This window comes from Eumetopias jubatus, unplaced genomic scaffold (genome assembly GCF_037043125.1).
Source record: "Eumetopias jubatus isolate StellerSeaLion01/CBP00866 unplaced genomic scaffold, mEumJub1_p1.0 scaffold_17, whole genome shotgun sequence".
NCBI lineage: Eukaryota > Metazoa > Chordata > Mammalia > Carnivora > Otariidae > Eumetopias > Eumetopias jubatus.
This window is the reverse complement of record NW_028274823.1, coordinates 67,171,369-67,193,273: the sequence shown is the minus strand read 5'-3', so window position 1 is coordinate 67,193,273 and position 21,905 is coordinate 67,171,369. Positions and strand designations below refer to the sequence as shown.

Here is a 21,905-nt window from a genome sequence, read left to right as displayed (position 1 = left end):
ACAGCGCTCAGTACTTGGTGAGTACTGGGGAAGAGGAGACTTCCCAGGTGAGAAGAGTATGTTCTAGACGAGGAGCTCAGCAGGGAGGGTGAAGGAGGCATCTTAGCACTCAAGGGGCTTAGCTAACAAGGAGACTGTGCCAGACACACAATACCATATACACGAAAGAAGATGCAATGCCTACCATGCGAGAGCGAGAGTGTGAGGGGCGCATCTAGTGATGTGACAGGGGTAGCACCTTGCTTCGGGGGGTCAGAGAAAGCATCTCTGAGGAATAGCAGGCAAGCAGCCTTCACACAGATTAAAAAACTGAGATTTTCAGAAGTGAGGTAATTATGTGGCAAAATCTCCGGCAATTGAAGACCTCTCTTGAGATTTATCTCATTTCTAGTACTTCTGAACTTCACATAGCATGAGTTGGGGAGAAATCACTACTTTAAAACTTCTAGTAATTTTTATTTCTCTTTTGCAAAACATTTCAGTTTTATTTTTGGTGGTGGTGATGGCAGTGGTGATTTCTAGTTACATAATGAGAAAGGCAAAATATTCCTTTGGAGCAAAAAAGAGCAAGTCCATCAGGAGTAAAACTGCTCTGCATAACTATTTAAGGGATCATTTTCCTTGGAGAAGGGAGTTACATTTAGAGATCATCATTATGTTGATGGGAAGAAAGATCTGAGACTAATGGTTTCTCAGCTTTGTTCTAAAGAACTTTTTGTGCTGATGGAAACATTAGGGATTTTGTGTTAATACGTAGCCACTAGCTACAGGTGGCTATTCAGCACTGGAAACATGGTTATTGAGAATGAGAAATAGAATTCTGAATTTAATTTAATTTACATTAAAGCTACTTCCCACTAGATGGTGGCTACTGAATTAAAATGGCCCAGGTATGGAGAAAACAGGGTTATCTCTGTCATTGGGCCCGGAGACTAGGTTAAGGTCCGGGAATCCATCTGGGAGAGACATGATAAAAGGGGTCGCCACTGGGGGAAAGCAAGATAGACTCTGCCTCTGGGGGTTCAGGAGAGTGGTACCCAGAGGTACCCCGTGAATGGGTCATAGCCTATGGACTTTTGGGGGCAGTGTTGTCCAGAACCAGTCCTTCAGCTTTGCTTCTCTGATCTGAACCCCCATCAGCAGTCTCTACATTTTTAGAAAAGTCATGTTTGGTATTATAACCTAGACTCAGTTGTGCTTTAGGGAATTAAGAGAGAGACTATGTTGTATGGTTTAGCACTTGGGAACCTAAACAAATTAGTAGAGTAAGGGCAGTAGGTTACTCAAGTCTGAATCTCCAGCTCTAGCCCATAATAGAAGCTCTTTAAATGTTTGCTAGATTGAATTTAATTGAGAAAGGACATCTCCAGATTATGTTTATCCATGGGCATTGCTTTGCTCATTCACATGCTGAATCATGTTGACCTCTTATGTGGGCGCAGTCTAAGTCTGAGACTTTTATTTTTCCACCAACAGGTTTAGCAGTTCACCTATCTAAAAGTAACCTTTCGTGTGACTTAATTGAGTTCCAAATATGGCCCGGCACCTGCCAAAATCTTGTTCAAAACATCTGACATTTGAGAAAGGCAGTCCAATGGGCATGTGAACCAGTCAGTGATCTGTGACACACACACCAAGTTCTATCAGATGCAATCAGAGCATCATCAAACTAAGCACCTGGGCCACAGTCCCTCAGCCTCCCTGGGCCAGGTGCCTTCACAGACCAGAGAGGGAGGACAGGGCACTTGGAATTGAGCTTTCTGAAATACAGTCACCAAAGGTATTGTCAATTATGAAACTCACTGTTCTTAATAGAAGAATTCACATGATAAAAATCATATTTGAGTTATTTCACATACACAAAAATGGTCTCTATAGATAACTGTAAGATTTCCTTTGTCAAAAAATGAAAACTATATCATCCACGCTTCCCTTTCCACTACATATATGAAGCCCTTAAGGGCTAAATTTATCCTCCAGTTGTATTCACTGGTTCATTGCAGCTGCTTGGTAACATTTGCTTTTTCTGTTTCATCCTTAGATGTCTTAATTTGTATACCTTTAATCTGCAAACCACCTGAAATCCTTCTGGAAACAAACGAGGTACAACACTCAAACACATAAATCCCTAATTCCTCCCAGAGATCAAAACCAAAAAGTACTAAATGGCAGGACCTATATAAGGATATTTTATTCAATTGTCCTCCCCAAATGGGGAGTTGGATAATCATTTACAGGAGAAAAGTCAATGACACGAGTGAAGATTAAGTTGGGTGGCCCATTATATTTGATGAAAAAGACCTCTGAGCCAGCAAAGTATTAATCTAGCTCATTCAATAAAAGGAACTTTGCAGGCATGCACATACTGATTTGGCCTTCAGTTACTCCAGTGCAAAATGCTCCTTCCTGGAATGATAATCACTAGCAGCTCTGGTGTGTCTTAGTTACATTCTCTTCCCCAAGAGAGCTAGAATGATTTGCTAAGAGAGCAGGGGGTCACGCATCCATTCTGACGGTGTTGATGCCATGTCAGCAGACTCTGGTCACAGGCTGAAGAATGCTAAAGCTGCCCTGCAGCAGGAAGAAGCCACCCCACTACTTCCCTGCAGTGGACCCAGGAGGCTGCCCAGGTCTTCATGTAAGATCCAAAAGGAAATAGTTGGGGTCTCCTCCATAGACATCACAACATTACAATACACAAATCACAACCGACATCATCATAAAAATCAAGGGAAGGTGCAGTAAACAGGCAAGTGTGCTCTAAATCGGTGACGGGAATTGCAACTCAGAGGTACACATTCGCCATTGGCGAGGATCTGCCTTATTGCTGCATAAATTAGCTAGCCCTGCAGAGAAGCACAGAAAGCAATCTGTTCTGCTGTGTATTCCCTTCAGCGACACGTTTATTTCTGCCTCGTATCTGCTTTGGAAGTGCCCATCTACCAAATGGAGGAAATGATTCCAGAAGAGCTGTCCTTGCTCCTATTCCCCAGCTCTCTGCCCACAGGTAGCCATTGTCTAGGCCGTGTCCTCAGCCCACAGAGAACTATGAGACTGTACCTGCCTTTCTCCAATGATCTGTCGCAGCCAGAGAGCAGAAACCACAGCCCCTAGGACAAGGGCTGCTGTTGGTTTTTAATTTACCTGTAACCACCTAATCCTCGCCTCGCTCAGACCCGGTTCCTGAAGCTTATGATCTGCAGCTAGCTCTTAGCAATCAGGGCTTAATGAGCGTTCCTTTATTGTTCTGACCAGGTGAAATCTGTTCCCATCTGTGTTCTGGGGTGTCTTACTCTCCGCTGCTGTTCCAGCCACACCCCCGAGGGACGTGTGGTGCAGAAACTGCCCAATGAAACTGGGCAGGGAGAGGCCCCGGTCCCCAAGGGCAGATGCTGGGTTACTAGGTAATAGAATTGCTAGAGATTTGGAACCTAAAACGGGTTTCTTGAAGCTGTTTATAAAGACTAGTTCTTCTCAGACACCCGAAAGCAAGTCATCCGTCCACCAGCCGCAGAGGGGAGCCTCGTGTCGGGGTGTAAGCGACCGCGCAGGCCTCCTACGAAGTACAATCAAATTACACCACAGCCTTCAGCTCAGAGTGCTGGTAGGCCTCATTAATTAGGGATGACTGGAGAAAACGCTTTTGTAAATCAGTAAAAAGTCTCAATTTTAACATGTTTTAAACAAAAACACAATGTGATTATTTTAACCTACTGGCAAGGTTAACAGCGACGTCTGAGATCTCTACTGATCTTTAATCGATAAATAACCATTTGTTTGTAATTATCACGTTCATTGTTTTAATGTAAATGGATGGTTTGGAATTGCTCGAAGGAGTCTGAAAATACTGTAATTTGTCCTCTTAGATCCCTTAAACATTGCCCCAATCTTCTTATTTTCAGCAGCATCAGGAAGTTTCTGAACAATGGTGCAAAGACAAACCTCAAACGCTACCCTGACATAAATTTCCTAAATGTCCTAATTAGAAGATGTGACTTAATGAGGTTTTCATTATACTGTGAGTTACAGAAATAAAACCAGAAGAACACATCTTCAAGACAAGAACTTCAGTTTTCGCAGTGATGTGTTCCTGTGCACGAGGTGCTTAACTTTGTCCTTCAAAATGTCAAATTAGGCTTCAGGTCAGCCATGTCACTGAATGCCAGGGACACGCGCCGTGCAGGAAGAACACGCTCTGCGGTGACAGGAGCTGACGGGCACTCCTGAGTCATTTAAACCAATCAAGGCTTTCAGCAAGCCGATGACAAGAGGGCAGGAAATAGCTCTTACATCAGTACAATCTGAGTTCTTACTAATTTTTATAGAACTAATGAGTTATAAGAAGAGAGGGAGAAATGAACACCTGGAGTCGCTTAAGGGAGACAGGAGGCTGGAGTGGCCGGGAGCTTTCCTCTCCTGCCTTTCCTGATTTGCTGGCTCTGGGATCCTGGACCAGCCGCTTCTTATTGCTAAGCTTTGGTTTCCTCTTCTCTAAAGCATGGATAAATAACACTTTTCTTGATATTCGAATAACTAAGATAAACGTGCATAGCCTGGCATCTGCCACACAGGAGCGACCTCAAAGATGGTATGACTTCTTCTGCTATTGCTAAAGCTAGTACTAGTATATGGCCTCTCTCTGATCTCATCTAATCCCATTTTCCTCCCACAAGTAAGGTTCTAGCAAAAACACCACCTCACATGCTATGCTCGAAATCCCAGTGCTGATGCCGTACTTGCCGACGACATGTCTGGCCCCGTGCCCTTCTAATTCCCACAGTCACCCCCCGAGGGAGTGGTGATATTATTTTATTGTTATTACTCGATTTCGTAATTCACACACTGTTTCATCTTATCAATGAGGTAACTGATGGACCCCAGGAAAATTTAAAGCCAAAACTGGAACCCAAGGAGTCTGAATCCTGAGCCCACACTATCAGCCTACTCTTCTATCCTGCTTCCTCCTTCCTTTCTACTTCTATTTCCGATGATGAGGTGTCTCAGGATCAGGCGCGGCACCAGACTGGTGTTTACACTCAGAACACTACTACTCTGGATGGCTGGGTTGCTATCCAGGGATACACACGATGCTGTAACTCCTTTCTCCAGGAATCTGAACTTAGTCGGGGTACGGAATCTTGTGACTCATTATGAAAGTGTGTCGGGGACAGACGATGAAAGCAAAAGATGGTCTCCGTTTTTTGGGTTCTGAAGTTTGGATCTCATCCAGATATTTCACCCTCTTCCCATCTGCAAGGTCAAGACCCTGCTAGCTCAAGCACTCTTAGTGCCGTCTGACCCATTTCTAACAGTCTCAGAAATTTCTACTTGGGGAAGGGTTTGTACTTTCCAGTCGTGATTCCTTGAATCACATCTGCTATATATTCACGTATATGTGTATCCTTCCCTCCCCCCATGATCATGGCTTATTTATCCTGTTAGGAAACAGGCACACCTGTATAAAAGCAAGAACATGCAGTAGAAGTCGAAAATCACAGCTTTTGCTGAATGGTAGGTAGGACCTAGAGGTCAGCGGTCCCAACTCCCGCCTCCTGTCAGGCAAAGAAGGCTCAGAAGGCTTTCACATGCTTTCAGGGCGGGTCCTAGCGCCCTGCTCTTACCCTCGCAGTGAAGTCCACAGCAGCCGCTCTGTTTAACAGCAACGTGGCTACGTTGATATTTCCATAGTGAGCAGCTATGTGGAGCGGAGTGAAGCCACTCTGCAAAGAAAACACAGCAGACATTCAATTGATTCCTGCTGGCCCCTTGTCTGACACGTTAATACCATAACCCTGCCCAAATCAAAGGGAGGAAGCAAAATATGCTGAGGTCCACATTCCATTCTGTACTAGGTTTCTTTCAATTAGTGCCAATTGTTCGTAGGGTTTCAAACAAACGCCCAACTCATAGGCAGAGGAACAGCCAGGAAGGAACCAAGGGTGCAGACTGAATAATTTTAGTAACCCGGTAGCAGAACTATATAGAAGCCAACGTTTCAAAACATCAAAACAGGGATGACAAGAAAAATCTATTGCTTACAGAAGGTTTGATAAATACCACCGTTTTATTATCGATGATAGAATTGTCCATTGAAACTCTTTGTCGAAATTCAATTTGTTTAATATATTCAGTATGGAGTAAATTCCAATTTTAATGACAAAAGCAATTTTGGGGGAGAGAACTACAATTGGTCTTGTATAACGGGTGATTGCATTTTAGAAAGAATCCACAAGCTGGTCTCTTTATTAGCAAATGCCTATTCAGTAACACATTTTCTCTAGCTTAGTCATACCAAGGTCATTTTACTTCCTTAAAAAATGCTAAAACATGCAGCGATTCACTTAGTCCCCAAAGATTGAAACCTTAGAGGAACTAGATGCATTTCTAGATTGTTAGCAAGCTTCTTAGCCATGCCAGCTGTCTTACTGAGTCTTGTGGGGAGGGTGGGAATATCGGTACCATTCAGAGGTAACCTTCATTTTGCTGACACCACTGAGGCCGAGTGTCATGCAGAACTCTAAAGAATCAGTCCTGAACGAGTAGAATGACAGGGTTGTCTGCAGCTTTAGGTAGAGCTGATAAGCATCTAAAGCATCAAAACTGTTCATGTCACCCAACTCTACTGCGACATCCTTCAGTCTCAAGGATTCCTCATCCTTCCTTTCCAACACCAGGTTCAGCTGCAGAAAGCCCTGGTAATCAAACTACTATCTTCTCTGGCACATGCTACTTTGGGGGCGGGGACGTAAAGCAGGTATCTAGCCTACAGAGGCGATGCAAAGAAGGAGGGAAAGAAATGAGGCAGCAGCACTAGGTAATGGGAAAATGATGATGCAGACAGAGATTATATGCATATGTTTATATATATATATATATATATACCTCTGTTGTTCTATTCACCACCATCTAGGTTAACACATTTGGAAGCAAAGAAGAGGAAAAAATGAACGGTTAGTTCGCTCTCGGTGACATGGACGGCAGCAAGCTCATGGCGGCTAAGTAATGAGGATGGAAGCTCTGGTGGGAGCACAAGAGGCACAGAAAGAAAGCCAGACCGAACGGAGGGCTACACAGTGGCCTGTTCCAAATGCCACATTTCCTTCACAGAGACTTTCAGGTCATACATGTCAAGGCAATGGCGATGTTCGGCTGGGACTCTGGCTGCCAGCACGCTCTCCACAACTGATCAATACTCAGTGCATTGCCTCTCATCTCAGATACCAGCCAAAGGTTTATTTGTGCACATTGTTGTTAGCATTTTGTAATTTTCCACCCTGGTGTTTGAGCTGAAGTGTTGGATACATTCAAAATACACGTTAGAAGGAAGGAAACTACCAGGTGCCTATAAATGGACCTCGGATGTGGCCTCCCTGTTAGCATGCATCAGGCAGCATGCACCGTTACCTCCTAGCTGGAAATGCTGAGGGGGCCGCGCCTTCAGTCAGCTGACTTGGACACGTATTGTCACTGCTCCCAGTGAGGTTAAGGGTTTGGGGTAAGCTTGCCAAAAGGGAGACCAGGCATTCTTACAGCGTGTGGGTGCTAGCGCAGGAGAGCGCATGGCCGGCTGCCCGCCTTCGCGCCTCACCTTTGACTCCACATCTGCATTGTTGTCATTCTGCAGCAGCAGGGCCGCGGCCTTCGTGTCGTCTTTTCGGGCAGCGATGTGAAGAGCTGGAAGACGCACTTTTCCTTTAGTGTCATTTTCTAGCAGGAGGGAAACGACTTGATCATGACCTTGTTGCAATGCTACCGCCAACGGTGTAAAGCCATCCTGCAAATAAATGGATGGGTCAAGATTGGCCCTAGCAGACGTGTTCTTTTTGATTAACAAATAAGAATGCAACCGAGCGACCAATTTTTGTTTAGCGTTGTTAAAGCTACCATATTCAAGTAGATAGATATGTGAAAAGATATATGTCTACAAATATTTGTTTATATTTATATATTTACCAAAGCAGAAAATAATAAAAAAATTTGTAATAAGTTTATGGGTTTTTTTTCCTGTTAAAAAGTAATACACATTAATTGGGTAAATTTTGAAAGTACATAAAAGTACTACATAAAGAGGAAAAAGATACCATAATTTCAATATCCAGAAAATAACTGCAGTGAAAACAATATTTCAGGTTAAATCCAGTTAAATTTTTCCAAGGATCTTATTTAATTAAGCTATAAAAATTTCCGCTGATATTTCAAAACTAGGGGAGAGGCTGTCTGCTTCCTCATTGTGTCGTGATGCCTAGCACATATCTGGTGGCCACTCTGTATATGTTAATTGGTGAACCATAGTAACTGCTGCTTTAAGAAAGGTCTTTATGAAACACTCTTGGCTCCTCTGACCAATGAAGGGAGAAGACACAGGGATCATGCAAAACAGGACTAGAATAAATTGAGATATACATTCAGGTCTGTGCATTTTGAGCCTTCACACTGTATTGCCCTGGGACTTGACAGAGAGAGGACAACTACAGATTTCTCTGTGGTTAAGTAATCTGTGGGTGATCTAAGGTTACTGACAGTGGAATAAACAGCATGGAGTAGAAAATCCTAAGACTGGCTCGAATTTGAATTCTTCTATGCTTTTATTGTCATGCACTCAAAAGAACATTTATAAATTATTTTTATTAGAGAACTGGCAAGTAAGTTACTTATTTTACTTGGGCATGATATTTTATATTGGTAAGCCTTGTGCTACAAGTAGAGGGCTACGCCAGGGGAAGGGTGTTCACATGGGAGAAAGAAAATCTAGTGACTTGCACACTAGTGTCTTGTTGGTCTTCCTAAAGGACCACTTTCATCATTCTTTTCCTTGCTGGAAAATCAGACAAGGGCTCCTACCACTTTTTTGACTGAATGCACATCAGTATATTTATATTTAAGGATGTGTAAAATATTGGCCCCAAACACCTAAGGGACACTATTGCCCAGATTCTTTTCATATAAACCCTTTCCTGCAGTCTCCTTATTAACTGCAGTGTGCAAACTATTTCTACCCTGGCTTCTATACTCATGCCATGCCCCCCACCCTGCAATGTCCTCCGCCTTATTCTACAAACACAAATTCTGTCTATTCTTCATGCTTTGAGAACCAGCTGAAGTTCCATCTGCCTCTTTCAACTTTTCCAGGGAGACCCAATAGAGGGAAAAGATGATCATTAATGTTGCTAGAAGGACTTTCCTGGCAGCCTTAAGAAAGGCTGAAAACAACCAAGACATTACCAAAAGAACATTACAGGTTTACACTTAAGGGCATGAAGTTTCGAATGCAATTTAATGTTATGAGAAAAGTAATCTACATAACTATGTAAATATATGACCTCATTTTCATAAAGATAAATATGTGTGTTGTGTACATATACCAAAAGGTCTTAAGGAGTAAACAAAATGTTATCTCTAGGGAAAATTAACAGTGGCTTTTTCTTCTTTTTGCTTTTCACTTTACTTTCTCATTTACGTAATCTATTACTATTACAAAACAAAAGAAAAATACATTTTTTAAAGGACAGAATGGGGGGCGCCTGGGTGGCTCAGTTGTTAGGCATCTGCCTTTGGCTCCGGTCATGATCCCAGGGTTCTGGGATCGAGCCCCACGTCGGGCTTCCCGCTCTGTGGGAAGCCTGCTTCTCCCTCTTTTGCTCCCCCTGCTTGTGTTCCTTCTTTCACTGTTTCTCTATCTCAAGTAAATAAATAAAATCTTTAAAAATAAATAAAGAAAGAAAGAACAGAATGGTCAAAGGAAAATTGTATATTAAGAGTGAATGTGAAACCTGGACAAAATGTAAGGGGTAAAAATGACAGCCTGCTTCTGGTTCTGAATCAAAACTAAATGGCTATATTTTCTGCTAATATGAACTTTTAAGCCCATAGGGCCTATACATAAAGGAAACTACTTTGCACCAGAAAATAAACTGCAACAGAGACCACAGCACCCACAAGAATGTGCTTCCTGCAATAAGCCAATTAAAGAGACAAAGATACCAGCTCTAAGGTGTCAATAGCTAAAATTAGTAGCTCCCGATTTTGGCTCCAAACCTAGTTTAAACAGTTTGGTTCTCTCTGTGCAGTTATTCTTAAAAGAAAAATACATGGGGCACTGGCGTGGCTCAGTCAGTTAAGCAGCCAGCTCTTGACTTTGGGCTCAGGTCATGATCTCAGGATCCTGAGATCCAGCCTCTGGTCAGGAGGGGAATCTCTCTGCGCTCAGTGGGGAATCTGCCTGAGATTCTCTCCTTCTGCCTCTCCCCCTGCTTGTCTGCTCTCTCTAAAATAAATATATAAATCTTTAAAAAAAAAAAAAAAAGAAGAGGAAAAATACAAGCCGAAAGGAAACATGACAGAAGCTCCATGAGAACCTCCATGCCTTGTGGAGTATCTGGCACATAATGGGTGCTTAATAATTATTTGTGAGGTAAATAAACAAATACTTTAACCTAATGCTTCAGAATCTTAATTACTAAAAGAAGGAATATATATATATATATGGAAAAGATAGGATATACAGTACATAGTTAATACAGAAAAGGTTTTAAAAACCACAATCAGGCCAAGGACGTAGCAGTAAGTTGGACTTATTTGCTTCTAAAGGAGAGATACTTAGTGATCTGTACATCAGTCTAAAAAGACTACCTTCTCCTTCACAGGCCAAGAAAGTACTATGAAATCACTTTCATTGGGATATTTATATTATTTAATATTTCCGTTGAAAAATGGGAATGGATTTTTCTCTTATCCAACAAGTAAGCACTGCTCTATGCCTACCAAATGTGTGTTCTTTTCTTATCGACGAGTAGTTACTTCTTAACCTACCCTTAAGAATATTTTCACAAAAACAGTATATTCTCATGATTAAAATCTTCAACAGTATGGAAGGGTATAAAGTGAAAAGTAAATCTCCCTTCCACTGCTCAGAATAAACCACTGAGAAAAATATGGATATTTTCTTCTAACAGCATCTTTAGTCTTGCCTCATTTTTGACAATGCTGAATAGCATTTTATTGTGTGAGTATCGAAATATTATTAAACAGGTTTCTTACTGGTGCATATTTAGGTTCGTTCCAGTTCTTAAAAAATTGTTCATATTAATTCTGTTGATGAATTTCTCCTATACTGTTTTTGTATCCCCCTCTAATATATCTGTAATGTAAATTCTTAGAAGAAACAGAATTGCTAAGTAAAAAGGTACATAAACACTAACTTTTGACAGTTACTGTTAAATGTTCTGCAAAAGTGTTACAAACAATGATCAACTCTACTAACACTGTAGGAAAGCTCCCATTTCTTCTACTCTTTAAATTCTTTTCCTCATCTCCAGGACAAAAGACTGGATCTCATTTTTAACTGATTAATAAATTAATATTTCTTTGACTATGAGTGAGGATGTGATATTTTCATACATTTATGGTCATTTGTATTTCTTTTTGTGCAAACTGCCTCTTCATTTATTTAGTGGTTTCCCCAAAAGGCATGATCTCAAAAGCTGGGTGAGGTTATATGCAATTCCTCTATCACGATCTTTCTTGTGCCATTTGGAAAACAAGTCAGAATTTAAGAAGAGCAGTATTATGACAGGGATAATCCTGCATCTGTTTTCATTATTTTGTTAAAAATAGAGAATACTCAAATGTTGATCTTTTAATATTAGCAATATAGTTCTAATGATACACTTCACAAGGGAGCACAATCTTCCACCCAGTTTAGTTTAAAAAATAAACTGTATTACGTTAGGACAGTCCCAATGACTTAAGTAACTTTTTATTTTAAAACAACTCTTCTATTCAAGACTGCAAAAATTTCTTCACTACCATGTTTATGTAACACTTAAAAACATATAATAGTTTTGTTGAAAAATGTGAATTAAATCATTATAATTATGCTAACTTATATTTGGAAAAAACAGATTTCAAACTTGTCGTACTACAAACATGTTTCAAAAACAGCGGTTGCCTTTGACGCAAAATTATAAGAAACGGAATAGTGTTCTAAAGCAAATATGTAGATATTAAACAAATAGCTCAATTAAAAGGTAGAGCCAGGCATTTTAGAGCAGAAAGGGTATCTGTGCAATGGAAGAGTCTTTAAAAATTGAAAATAGACTTTCTAGTGTATTTCATAAACATTGAAGAAGCCTCACGTTAATATATGACTGTAACTAAAACTCTAGTGGGACAGATTCTCCATGCTATTAACTCCAGGCTTACAAAATGTCCTGCACCCATGTGAACTTACCCACAGAAAGAACCAACATGTCTTACCTCTGTGGCTAGGCTCTGGCTTGCACCATTGTCAAGAAGAAACTTGACAACTTCCAGGTGGTTTTCCTGGGCTGCCATATACAATGGCGTGAAACCATTCTGCAAAAGAAGAAATGAAATGTTTCTATGTTTGTCTGTGGCTTTATTACAGGGTCAATCTAGTTTTCCATGGTACTGATATTATATGTTCCAGAAAATGCTTGTGTATAATAATTTTAATGATACTTTAATGCAGATATTCATATTTATTAAAAAGCCTAAGCATGATAGTTTAACCAGAATTTATAAGTATATTTCAAAATTATAGTTCATAGTTTATAACTTGAGTGTAGTTCATAGTTAATAGTGTATAATTCACACCTATCCACTTTAGATAAATAAGTACATTTGTTTAATCATCAGCCTCTTACTGAGCACCTACCAGGAGTAAAGAATTTTCCTAGATGATATGAGGATATGAAGAAAAATACATTTGGTCATTGTCCCAATGAGTTTTTTTCCTCCACACCAATAATTACCTACTTTAAATAAAAGGTTTAATACTTTCACATAAAATTAAGAGTCTGACATATTTCCTAATTTGGAAGGAATTTATATTAATTTCAAAGAGCTTCAAACTCAACACAGGTGAGGTGACTTGGAGCAAAGGAAAGAACACCAATATGCAAAAGGGTATATACTTCAATTTCAAAACAGAATTCAATTAGTAATTGATAGTTTGTAAGTTGCCTGCCTTGCATTTTTTTCTGCAAAGATATGGTATTTTCATGTTCAGAATACACACACACGCATTCATATGTACATATATGTACACACACACTCTCTATAGGTATGTATTTATGTTTGTCTGAAATGTGGCCAACTGCCAAAGAACCTGGATTCAAGTACATGAATGTGTACATTGCATCTTAAGCTTTTTATTCAAATATGTTGCTTAGGTGTCTGGGTGGCTCAGTCCATTAAACATCTGCTTTAGGCTCAAGTCATGATCCCAGGGTCCTGGGATCGAGCTCTGCACTGGGCTCCCTGCTCCACGGGAAGCCTGCTTCTCCCTCTCCCACTCCCCCTGCTTGTGTTCCTTCTCTCGCTGTGTCTCTCTGTGTCAAATAAATAAATAAAATCTTTTAAAAAAATATGTTGCATATGTGTGATTGTTCTCTAGAACAATTTATTTCACATCTATGAAATATTTTCATATGTTGTCTATGTAATATTTTAAAATCTTATTGCAAAACATATATCAAGACATAGTTTTCAAATTATAGCAAATTTTCTTTGAATAAATTTTTCAGAATACAGTTCTATTTGACTGAATGTTCTGGAAATTTTATTGTATACATTATACAATTGGAAAGAATAAAAGTAAATATATTCTAAATAAAACGTACCAACTATTACTCAAACTTTTGTGATTCAAAAGGTTTAGGTTTATCATTATAAATACCATTTACTATATGATTACCTTACTTATCTATAATTCAGGCTCTGGTGACATCACTTTTTTGGCTTTTAGCTGAGAATTTTAAAAAAGTAAGTTAAAAAGATCCTTGAGCTGATAAAAGTGATGTCACATAACAAATCTACCATTCTTTTTTTTTTTTTTTCAAATCTACCATTCTTATTGATCAGAGAGTTCCTCTATTCTACTTATTCTATTTTACACATAATTCTAAAAAGCTAGGTTATCCAGTTGCCAAGCTCCAAATTGGAGACATGAAATTAGAAGCAGTAGAATATGACACAGCATTCGAGCTTCTTCCCTTTAAATAATCTACCTACCGACATCACTGAAGTTCATTGTTACTCTGTTCGATCATGAAAGGTTTTATCAACATCAAACATGGAACATGGAATAACTACAACACAATGTGTGTGTATACGTGTGTGTGTGTGCATGTTTGTGTGTATGTGCCTGGAGTGTTTCATCTTTTGTCACTCTGCCCAGACCTATGAGGGAAACTGACAGGTAGTTTAGGATTACCCTTATATTGCTATTTTTTTTTTTTTGTTTCCTTAATTTGACGAAAATGGAAGATCATTTTATCCTTGGTTGAGTTAAATATCCTTTAAAAACCAAAACAAAAGAAAAAAAAACTATTGAAAATATTAAGGAAGAAGAGAAAGATAAAAACCAGGGTGGATTTTTGTGATAGCTCAGTGAACTACTAGGTATGTTTTTCTTCATCAGCTGAAATTTCTAGATGGAAGATTCAGATTTTAGGAGTAAAGCTCTTAAGAAAAAATTTGGAAATGGATGTTATTTTCTCAGCTTCAGGGCAGGGTTTTGCTGTAGTTCATGATTACCTAAGGAACACTGGTCTATCTATAAGTATCTGGCTTCTGGCCCGATGTATGCAGACTGTCCTTGAGTTTATCTTCCAGAACCAAACCTTTCATGACCCAGGAAGATAATCCAAGACCAGGTACTGAGGTTTAAAAGATGCTGTTTTTACAGACCCGGCGTTTCCAAAGAGTGATTCTTAAGAATCACAACTTCTAGATCATTCCATACGCTCTTTTCACAACAGCAGAGAGTGAACTGTGGAACTGGAATTACTCAAAAATAATATGTAGATAAGGATCACAACCAGATTGAGCCCTGTAATTCACTGTTTTCCACAATCGCTTCTCCTCTTTTTTTTTTTTGAGTGCTGCCATTCTATTGCATTGCCCGAAAGCTGGTCAGTTTTGGAATGGTCACATTCTTTCATACTTTTTATTTTTATAAATTTTTATTGATAGTATAATTCACATACCATAAAACTCACCCATTTAAAGTGTACAATCTAGTGTGTTGTAGTATATTCACAAACTTGGGCAACCATCTCCACTATCTAATTCCAGAACATTTTTTTTAAAGATTTTATTTATTTATCTGAGAGAGAGAGAGAATGAGAGATAGAGAGCACGAGAGGGAAGAAGGTCAGAGGGAGAATGGTCCAATTTCAGAAAGAATGTTATTTTTCTCTTAAGAGAAGTAAGCATACCACTGTTTTTTTTTTAATTAATTTCCTAACTTAGGAAATTTCCAAAACAAAGAGCTGGCCAAAATGGAACATATGGGTGCCCAATTTACATTTTTCCTTTCTGTAGCAACAACAGACTCAATTTTCAAAGGGCAGAACAGCTCAAGATTGAGAAAGTATGATTTTATCCATTAATCTTCAAGACCTTTTGCTTGGAACACTTATTGTGGTGTTATCAAAAGCATGCAAATATGCAGACCTACAAATTTATTGATCATACTGAAGCATGCTGCCTAATATCCACCCAAATAAAATAAAGAAGAAAGTGCTGCTGTTATTCCATTTAAGTAAGGGTTGACATTTCATCCATGAACTTTTCTTATCCATCCTAGGTTCCTAGAGTCAGCCTGTGTACGTCATGAAGTGCTCCTATGAATTTAAATGTTCAGGGCAGAGCGACAGATTTACACTGATTTACATCTGATACTGATTTTTGTGAATGTGGGTTAGATTACAGGTGTGCTATAAGGTCAAAGGACAGAGAGGCTCTATCATTCCTATCTTCTGACTTCATCAAGACCTGACCTCCCCACCAAAGGAAACATTTAAAAACAGAAAAAGACCAAGGAGGCACTGCTTTGATCAAAGGGTCTTATCCTTTCTGAAAAGAATCCACAGAAACCCAGTACCTGTTTCACCCTGGACGGAGATGGGTGGGGACTGGGCAGATGGGAGTCAGAGATGGGAGGAGGACCTCCAACTTTGTCTTTCATGCCCTTTGATGGTAGAACCATGTGAATGTATTACCTATTCAGAGTTTAAATAAACATAATATAAAAATTTTAAAAAACAGCCCCCCCCCGAAAAAACCTCACAGGGTCTTCTCATTGTTAATACTACTATGAAAATTTAGAATATTTTGATAGTTATGGTAAAATATTATTTGAAACAGACTTTGCTTCTTGATAAACACAGTTTGTGCCTTATATTACAGAATAAAGACAGAGAAGGAGAAAAGAGTGAGGGCTGTCATTTGATGTGGCAGTTTGAGATTTTCCAATTGCAAACACTAGTAATCCTTGTTGCCATATTTAGTACAAAGTATGAAGGACTTAATCATTGTAGAGTTCTTCATAATCACAATTTAACTATCCAACCCAATTTCTTTCTCAGGGTAGGCCTAATCATTTCTGGAATGTTAAGTAATATAAAAAAGAGTTAACTAACATATTAAGATATAAGATCAAGGCAATGACAACAATTAATTTAAAGTAACATCTAAAAATTCTTAGCTTACAGACCCTCAGTTTATAGGATCAGAACTTGATATTGTCCAATTTCATTTTTATTTTCAAGATAAGGAGAATTTTTATATATAAGGAAAGTGGGGGACTCTCTTGGCACTAGTTCTTGTTGGCTATTACATATTACCTATTTGGTTAAAACCTCACTCAGACAGGGATGCTGTCTTTCTTGAATATTAATACTCCTGTGATGCTTTATGTGCTGACACATAAATGGAATCTAATCTCATGGCATTATTGCTTGTCGTTCTTTGTAAGAGTTCCTATTGAAAAGCTGCTACCAGGAGTTATCATGGAAACCCCATTGTGCTGCATGGCCATCTTATTACTTATTCTGTCCAAGGAATGATGCGGCTCAGAGGCACAGGGCAGCAGGTGTCCAGATGAAGGGGGCCTGCTTCACTGTGAACTGTCGGGGCAGGGCATGCCAAGCACAGCTGCAAGGAACAGGGAATTCTGCAGCCCATGTTCTTCTCCGTCACTTCATCATCGCTAGGGAATGTGTATAAATTGAAATCAAATTGGGTCAGGATTTGATTTCAATTGCAGATTCTCTCCAACATCGTTAAGGAGGTTTAAAATTATGGCTGCTCTAAACATCGGTCAAGAATGTGTGAAATGTTTAAAAGAAGGAAGTTTATTTCTTCGCCCTTGGGGGGATAAAGGAAATGAAAATGGATTAAAGAGTTCTCCCACTCTCTCAGAGCTTAACACTAGTTATTTTCCAGTAAAAAGATGTTTGAAAAGCATGACGCTTTGCTTATAGTCAGCTGGTCTGTATCTCTCTCAGTGGGCTATACTTGTCAATATTCAATTTTATATCATTCCCTTCTGGAAAAGCATTATTACTACAAGTAAACCCTCCTAGGGAATCAGCATAAGTGGACCACGTATCAAAGGTCCAACCACAAGGAACTAGAAAAGAATCAGATCAGACATACAAGAAATCACACGTTTGGAAGCGCTGTGCAGTTGCTTCCCCATGACACTGATATTTAACAGCATCAGCACCATGTTACTATGGCCGTAGTAACCATGGAGGAAGTCGCCCCAATTCCATGGACCCATAAAATATAGGAGGCTCCTGTTAGCCAAAGATAACCAGTACTGAAGATGGCTGGGGAAATCCAGTACACTTAAAAATGGAAATCAAGGGTGCCTGGGTGGCTCAGTTGGTTAAGCGACAGCCCTCGGCTCAGGTCATGATCCTGGAGTCCCGGGATTGAGTCCCGCATCAGGCTCCCTGCTCAGCAGGGAGTCTGCTTCTCCCTCTGACCCCTCCCCACCATGTGCTCTCTCATTCTCTCTCTCAAATAAATAAATAAAATCTTAAAAAAAATGGAAATCAAAAGACCATAGTAAATAATGAAAAAAGTGAGATTGAGACTTTATTCTAAAAGACAAAACTAGCACCTGTAAAAGCAAGTTTAGGAATTAACAAAATACTGGTTATAACTGAAATTCATGTATGAGTTCTCACAATGAACAAAGACTAAACCAAATAGGATTTCTGTGGAGGAAAAGTAAAACTTTTCCAACAAAATTATATGATAGCTTGATGTCCTTCACTTTTTATTTTCACAGCCTAAGTAAAAAGACAGCCTTTTTGCAAATGGATTTGCAAACCAAAGACCTCACCTAGGTTATTATTTTTTTTTTTTCTGGTCATTAAATCTTTTGATTTTCAAATCATTCTCATTTGAAACACTTATCAGGAAATCATCCTAATTCTTCACACATTGCTAGAAAACCACAACCCACAGTTTAGTTGTGCACCCAGGTTCTCCAACACCATCCCCCTAACTTCATGCCATCCTGTGTCTTTTGCAAAACTTGCGGTTTTGTTCTGTAATCAATTTGTTCAGTATCCAACCGCCTGGGGTACAGTCGGACAAACAGGAGTACATGAAGCCATCCAATGAGAAGGAACACTTGAGTAAGGACCAGTTTTAAAAATGGTCAGGTTCTTAGCAGATATTTCTGTGTTATGATGATGTTTGCTTTCCTATATAATCTCATTTCTGTGGAGACTGAAATAATGAAAAATTCAGATTATAAGGACGATTTTTAAACCTATTTTAAAGTAAATTCTTTTAGACTGAAAGTCTACCAAATGATAATCTAATTAGAACCTCACGCAAGACTCAGAGCACATAGGAGGTCCTACTGAATGAATCATTAGCTTATATCCAAAACAAAGAATCTAGAAATTTTAGTTTGGGGAATTCTAAAGTTTATTATTTTTTTTCTTTTAATCTGTTTCAGGGAATAACAATGAGGCCTTAGTTAGTGACTAAACAGGAATTAAGCAGTATCTTCCTTTTTTTCAACTAGATAAAGCACTGAAATATAATGAACTTTTAAGAGCATTTCCTCATTTATAGAATTCTCCTTTCCTTTGTACTGAGACTACTGAGGTACTGAGAGTAGACCTGAGCTAGCATCCTACAATAGTGTAAGACTCTGCATTACAGATATTCCCTAAACATTTGTGTCTATGACTACTAGTCCAGTTTCATAGATGGATGACTTTAAAAAATCTCTCTCACATGTAAAGAGGATATATATGAATTTAAATAATTTGTGACAATTTAACTATTCACTGAATTGTATTCTTAGAGGATACAGAACTTGGCCCAAAGAACATCTATAAATTATAACAACACTTATTTGCAATAGAGTTGTAGGTTTACCTGAGATTGTGCATTGACATTGGCTCCATTTGTAACTAAGACTTTTACCACCTCCGCTTGCCCAGCCAAAGATGCTATATGCAAGGCTGTGTTTCCTTTCTGTAAAATGAAAAGATACATCAACTCACCCTCTTTATTTCTCTATTTCAACATTTTATAAAATATGGAATCCCTCCATGTTTATAAGTTTCCCAAAGAGAACATGGTTGACAAGTATCTCATGAGAAGTTTGCTCTGATTCTTATCAAGGGCTGAATCCTCACTGAATTTGTGAAGTGACATAAAAAGCATTAAATGTGGGATACTGACCTTCGTAGCTGCATCCACATTGGCTTCTCTCTGTAGCAGTTCAGAAACAACTTCTACATGGCCTTCTTTGGAAGCAAGATGGAGAGCGTTCAACCCATTCTGATTAAGAGTGAAGAGAAAGCTTTACTCAGCAGGTTGAGAATACAGCAGCAAACTTTAGTCTACTTAGAGCTCTGAAGATCATATCCCACCAACAATTACTTGTATGTGTGCAGTGCTGAAACTTGAATTAGGAATAAAGGTACTTAAAAATTAGGTGGGTTGTTCTGGTATCATTATTTACTAAATTTTAGGAATTATTAAAGGACGCCTACCTACATTTCTGAATGCTCTTTTAACAAAGCAGAGTCATTTGAAAATATGAAAACAAACAAACAAACAACAAAAAGCAAAACCACCCAAACTGGCAAAAAAGGGAGAAAGTCTTGGTAATAACTAATGAAAGATCCAAGGAGTTTATAGTCTGGATGTTTAAAATTTTAAGTCAAAAATTAAACAGCAACAATAACCACAACTAACCTGATTGCAAATGTTGATGTCAACCCCATTTTTTATGTAGTCAAGGGCCTTTTCTAGGTGTCCGGCTCGAGCTGCTCTTAAGTAACTTGCATTGGCATCAGACTAAAATAAAAAAGAAGGATATTTTGATGAAAAATGAAACTCACAGACATGTTAGAACTACTCAGCTTATAGTCCAAACTAAAAAGAAAGATTTTTAAATTGAACTATTATATTTCTAACATGAAAATACTCTTAAAGGTCTTTGTAAAGTCACCAGGAAAAGGACAAATTCTTGAAAAGTTAGTTTCAAGTATACAAAATTACCCCTTGTGTGATGTCATAACTGATCCTGAACTGAAAGAGAAAATTTCCCATACCATGTAGGTACCTTAAATCAACATATGATTCCTGGAGAGTAAAGACCAATCCCATTAATTTCCTGGTGGTCTCATTATGAAAATCTCACTATTTTGTCAGAAACTTCACATCTATTCCATTCTTTCATATTTAACTATTATAAACAATTTTTCAATTCATAGCTTCACAAATACATTTAATGTTGTTATACTAGTTTAACAGGAATTTGGAGGATGTTCTCTTGGATTTTCCTACAGCCCATAGCCATATGTTGGAACACAGAATGTATTTGAAAAGCATTTATAAATGTCTACCCAAACTGTGAAGCATACTTTCCATATATTTTCAAGCAAGCTAAGGTCACCACCTGAGAAAACTCTATTAGGAGCATTAGCAGGAGCAAATAAATAAATACATATAAATTTAAAAACAACAAACACCAAATCTGTAATTCATTCACCAAAAACTTACAACTCTGCCTTTCTGCTAAACTCTAGTATCTCCCATTGCGGGGTTGAAACCACCTACTAGTGAAATCTTTAACAGAAAGGAAAGACTTCAAAGTTGGATCTGCACAATTTGGAAAGAAGTCCTGATCCGTGTAGGACACCACAGAAGCAGGTTTTCCTGAAAGGGGAGGCAAAACCATCTCCCCGCTGGTTATCAATGCAATCATGCAGGGTGTGGCTTAAATAACAGAGGAGATTGTCTTCTTTCAGCCATTTGGCGAATCCCTTCAAAGCCCCCGTTCACAGGCCACCTCAACTGGAAAGCCTTCCCAGACCTCCCAGGCAGAGATGAATTACTCAGTGCTCCCACAGCATTAATGTCATTAAGCCCTCTTGGTATTTCTCACACAGCCTTATAGTTTTGGGTTTACCTGTCCTTCTTCCTCCCTAAATTGTAAGCCCCTTGAGAATAAGCAGAGGCAGATCAAGGGGCAGGCAACTGGAAAGCAGACAAGATGCCAATCTTTGAGGAATGCTAATTCATCCCTGGAAATGTAATTGAGCTGAAGGAAATCCCATCTCTCAGGAGGGTCTTTGGTTCTGGTGGGGGTCAATTTAGTTAAGATTTGACTTGCTCAGGTCCTCGAAGGAGAGGCCTCCTTCTCTGTAGTGTCCACCTTTCTCATGTATAGCAGTATGCCTCTCTGAGGGACTATCCCTTTTCCTCTAAATCAGGCCTTCCCAATCTCAGCACCACTGGCATTTGTTTTTAAGATTTTATTTTATTTTAAGTAATCTCTACACACAACATGGGGCTCAAACCCACAACCCAGAGATCAAGAGACACATGCTCCACAGACCGAGCCAACCAGGTGCCCCTACTGGCATTTGGATCCAGGTAATTCTTTGATGTGGGAGATAGTCCTGCTCGGTGTTGATGTCTACTAGCATTCCTGGCCTTTACCAACTATTCCCTATTTATGACAAGTAAATATGTATCCTGAATTGCCAAATTTCCCTTGGCAGCTGGGGAGGGAGGGACTTCCCCAGCTGAGCATCACTGCTCTGAAT

The 21,905-nt window shown here is 39.1% G+C and overlaps 1 protein-coding gene across 1 annotated transcript in view; it reads right to left on the bottom strand.

The window, feature by feature from the left end:
* Positions 1-21,905, bottom strand: part of ANK3 (ankyrin 3) — a 251,108-nt gene that overhangs the window by 214,813 nt on the left and 14,390 nt on the right. The window contains exons 2-8 of the mRNA XM_088019888.1: positions 20,047-20,148; positions 19,528-19,626; positions 19,219-19,317; positions 12,256-12,354; positions 7,589-7,774; positions 6,883-6,906; positions 5,622-5,720 (exon numbers count right to left, since the gene is read on the bottom strand). Coding sequence (XP_087876014.1) covers positions 5,622-5,720; positions 6,883-6,906; positions 7,589-7,774; positions 12,256-12,354; positions 19,219-19,317; positions 19,528-19,626; positions 20,047-20,148 — 708 coding nt within the window. The remainder of the gene's footprint in view (positions 1-5,621; positions 5,721-6,882; positions 6,907-7,588; positions 7,775-12,255; positions 12,355-19,218; positions 19,318-19,527; positions 19,627-20,046; positions 20,149-21,905) is intronic.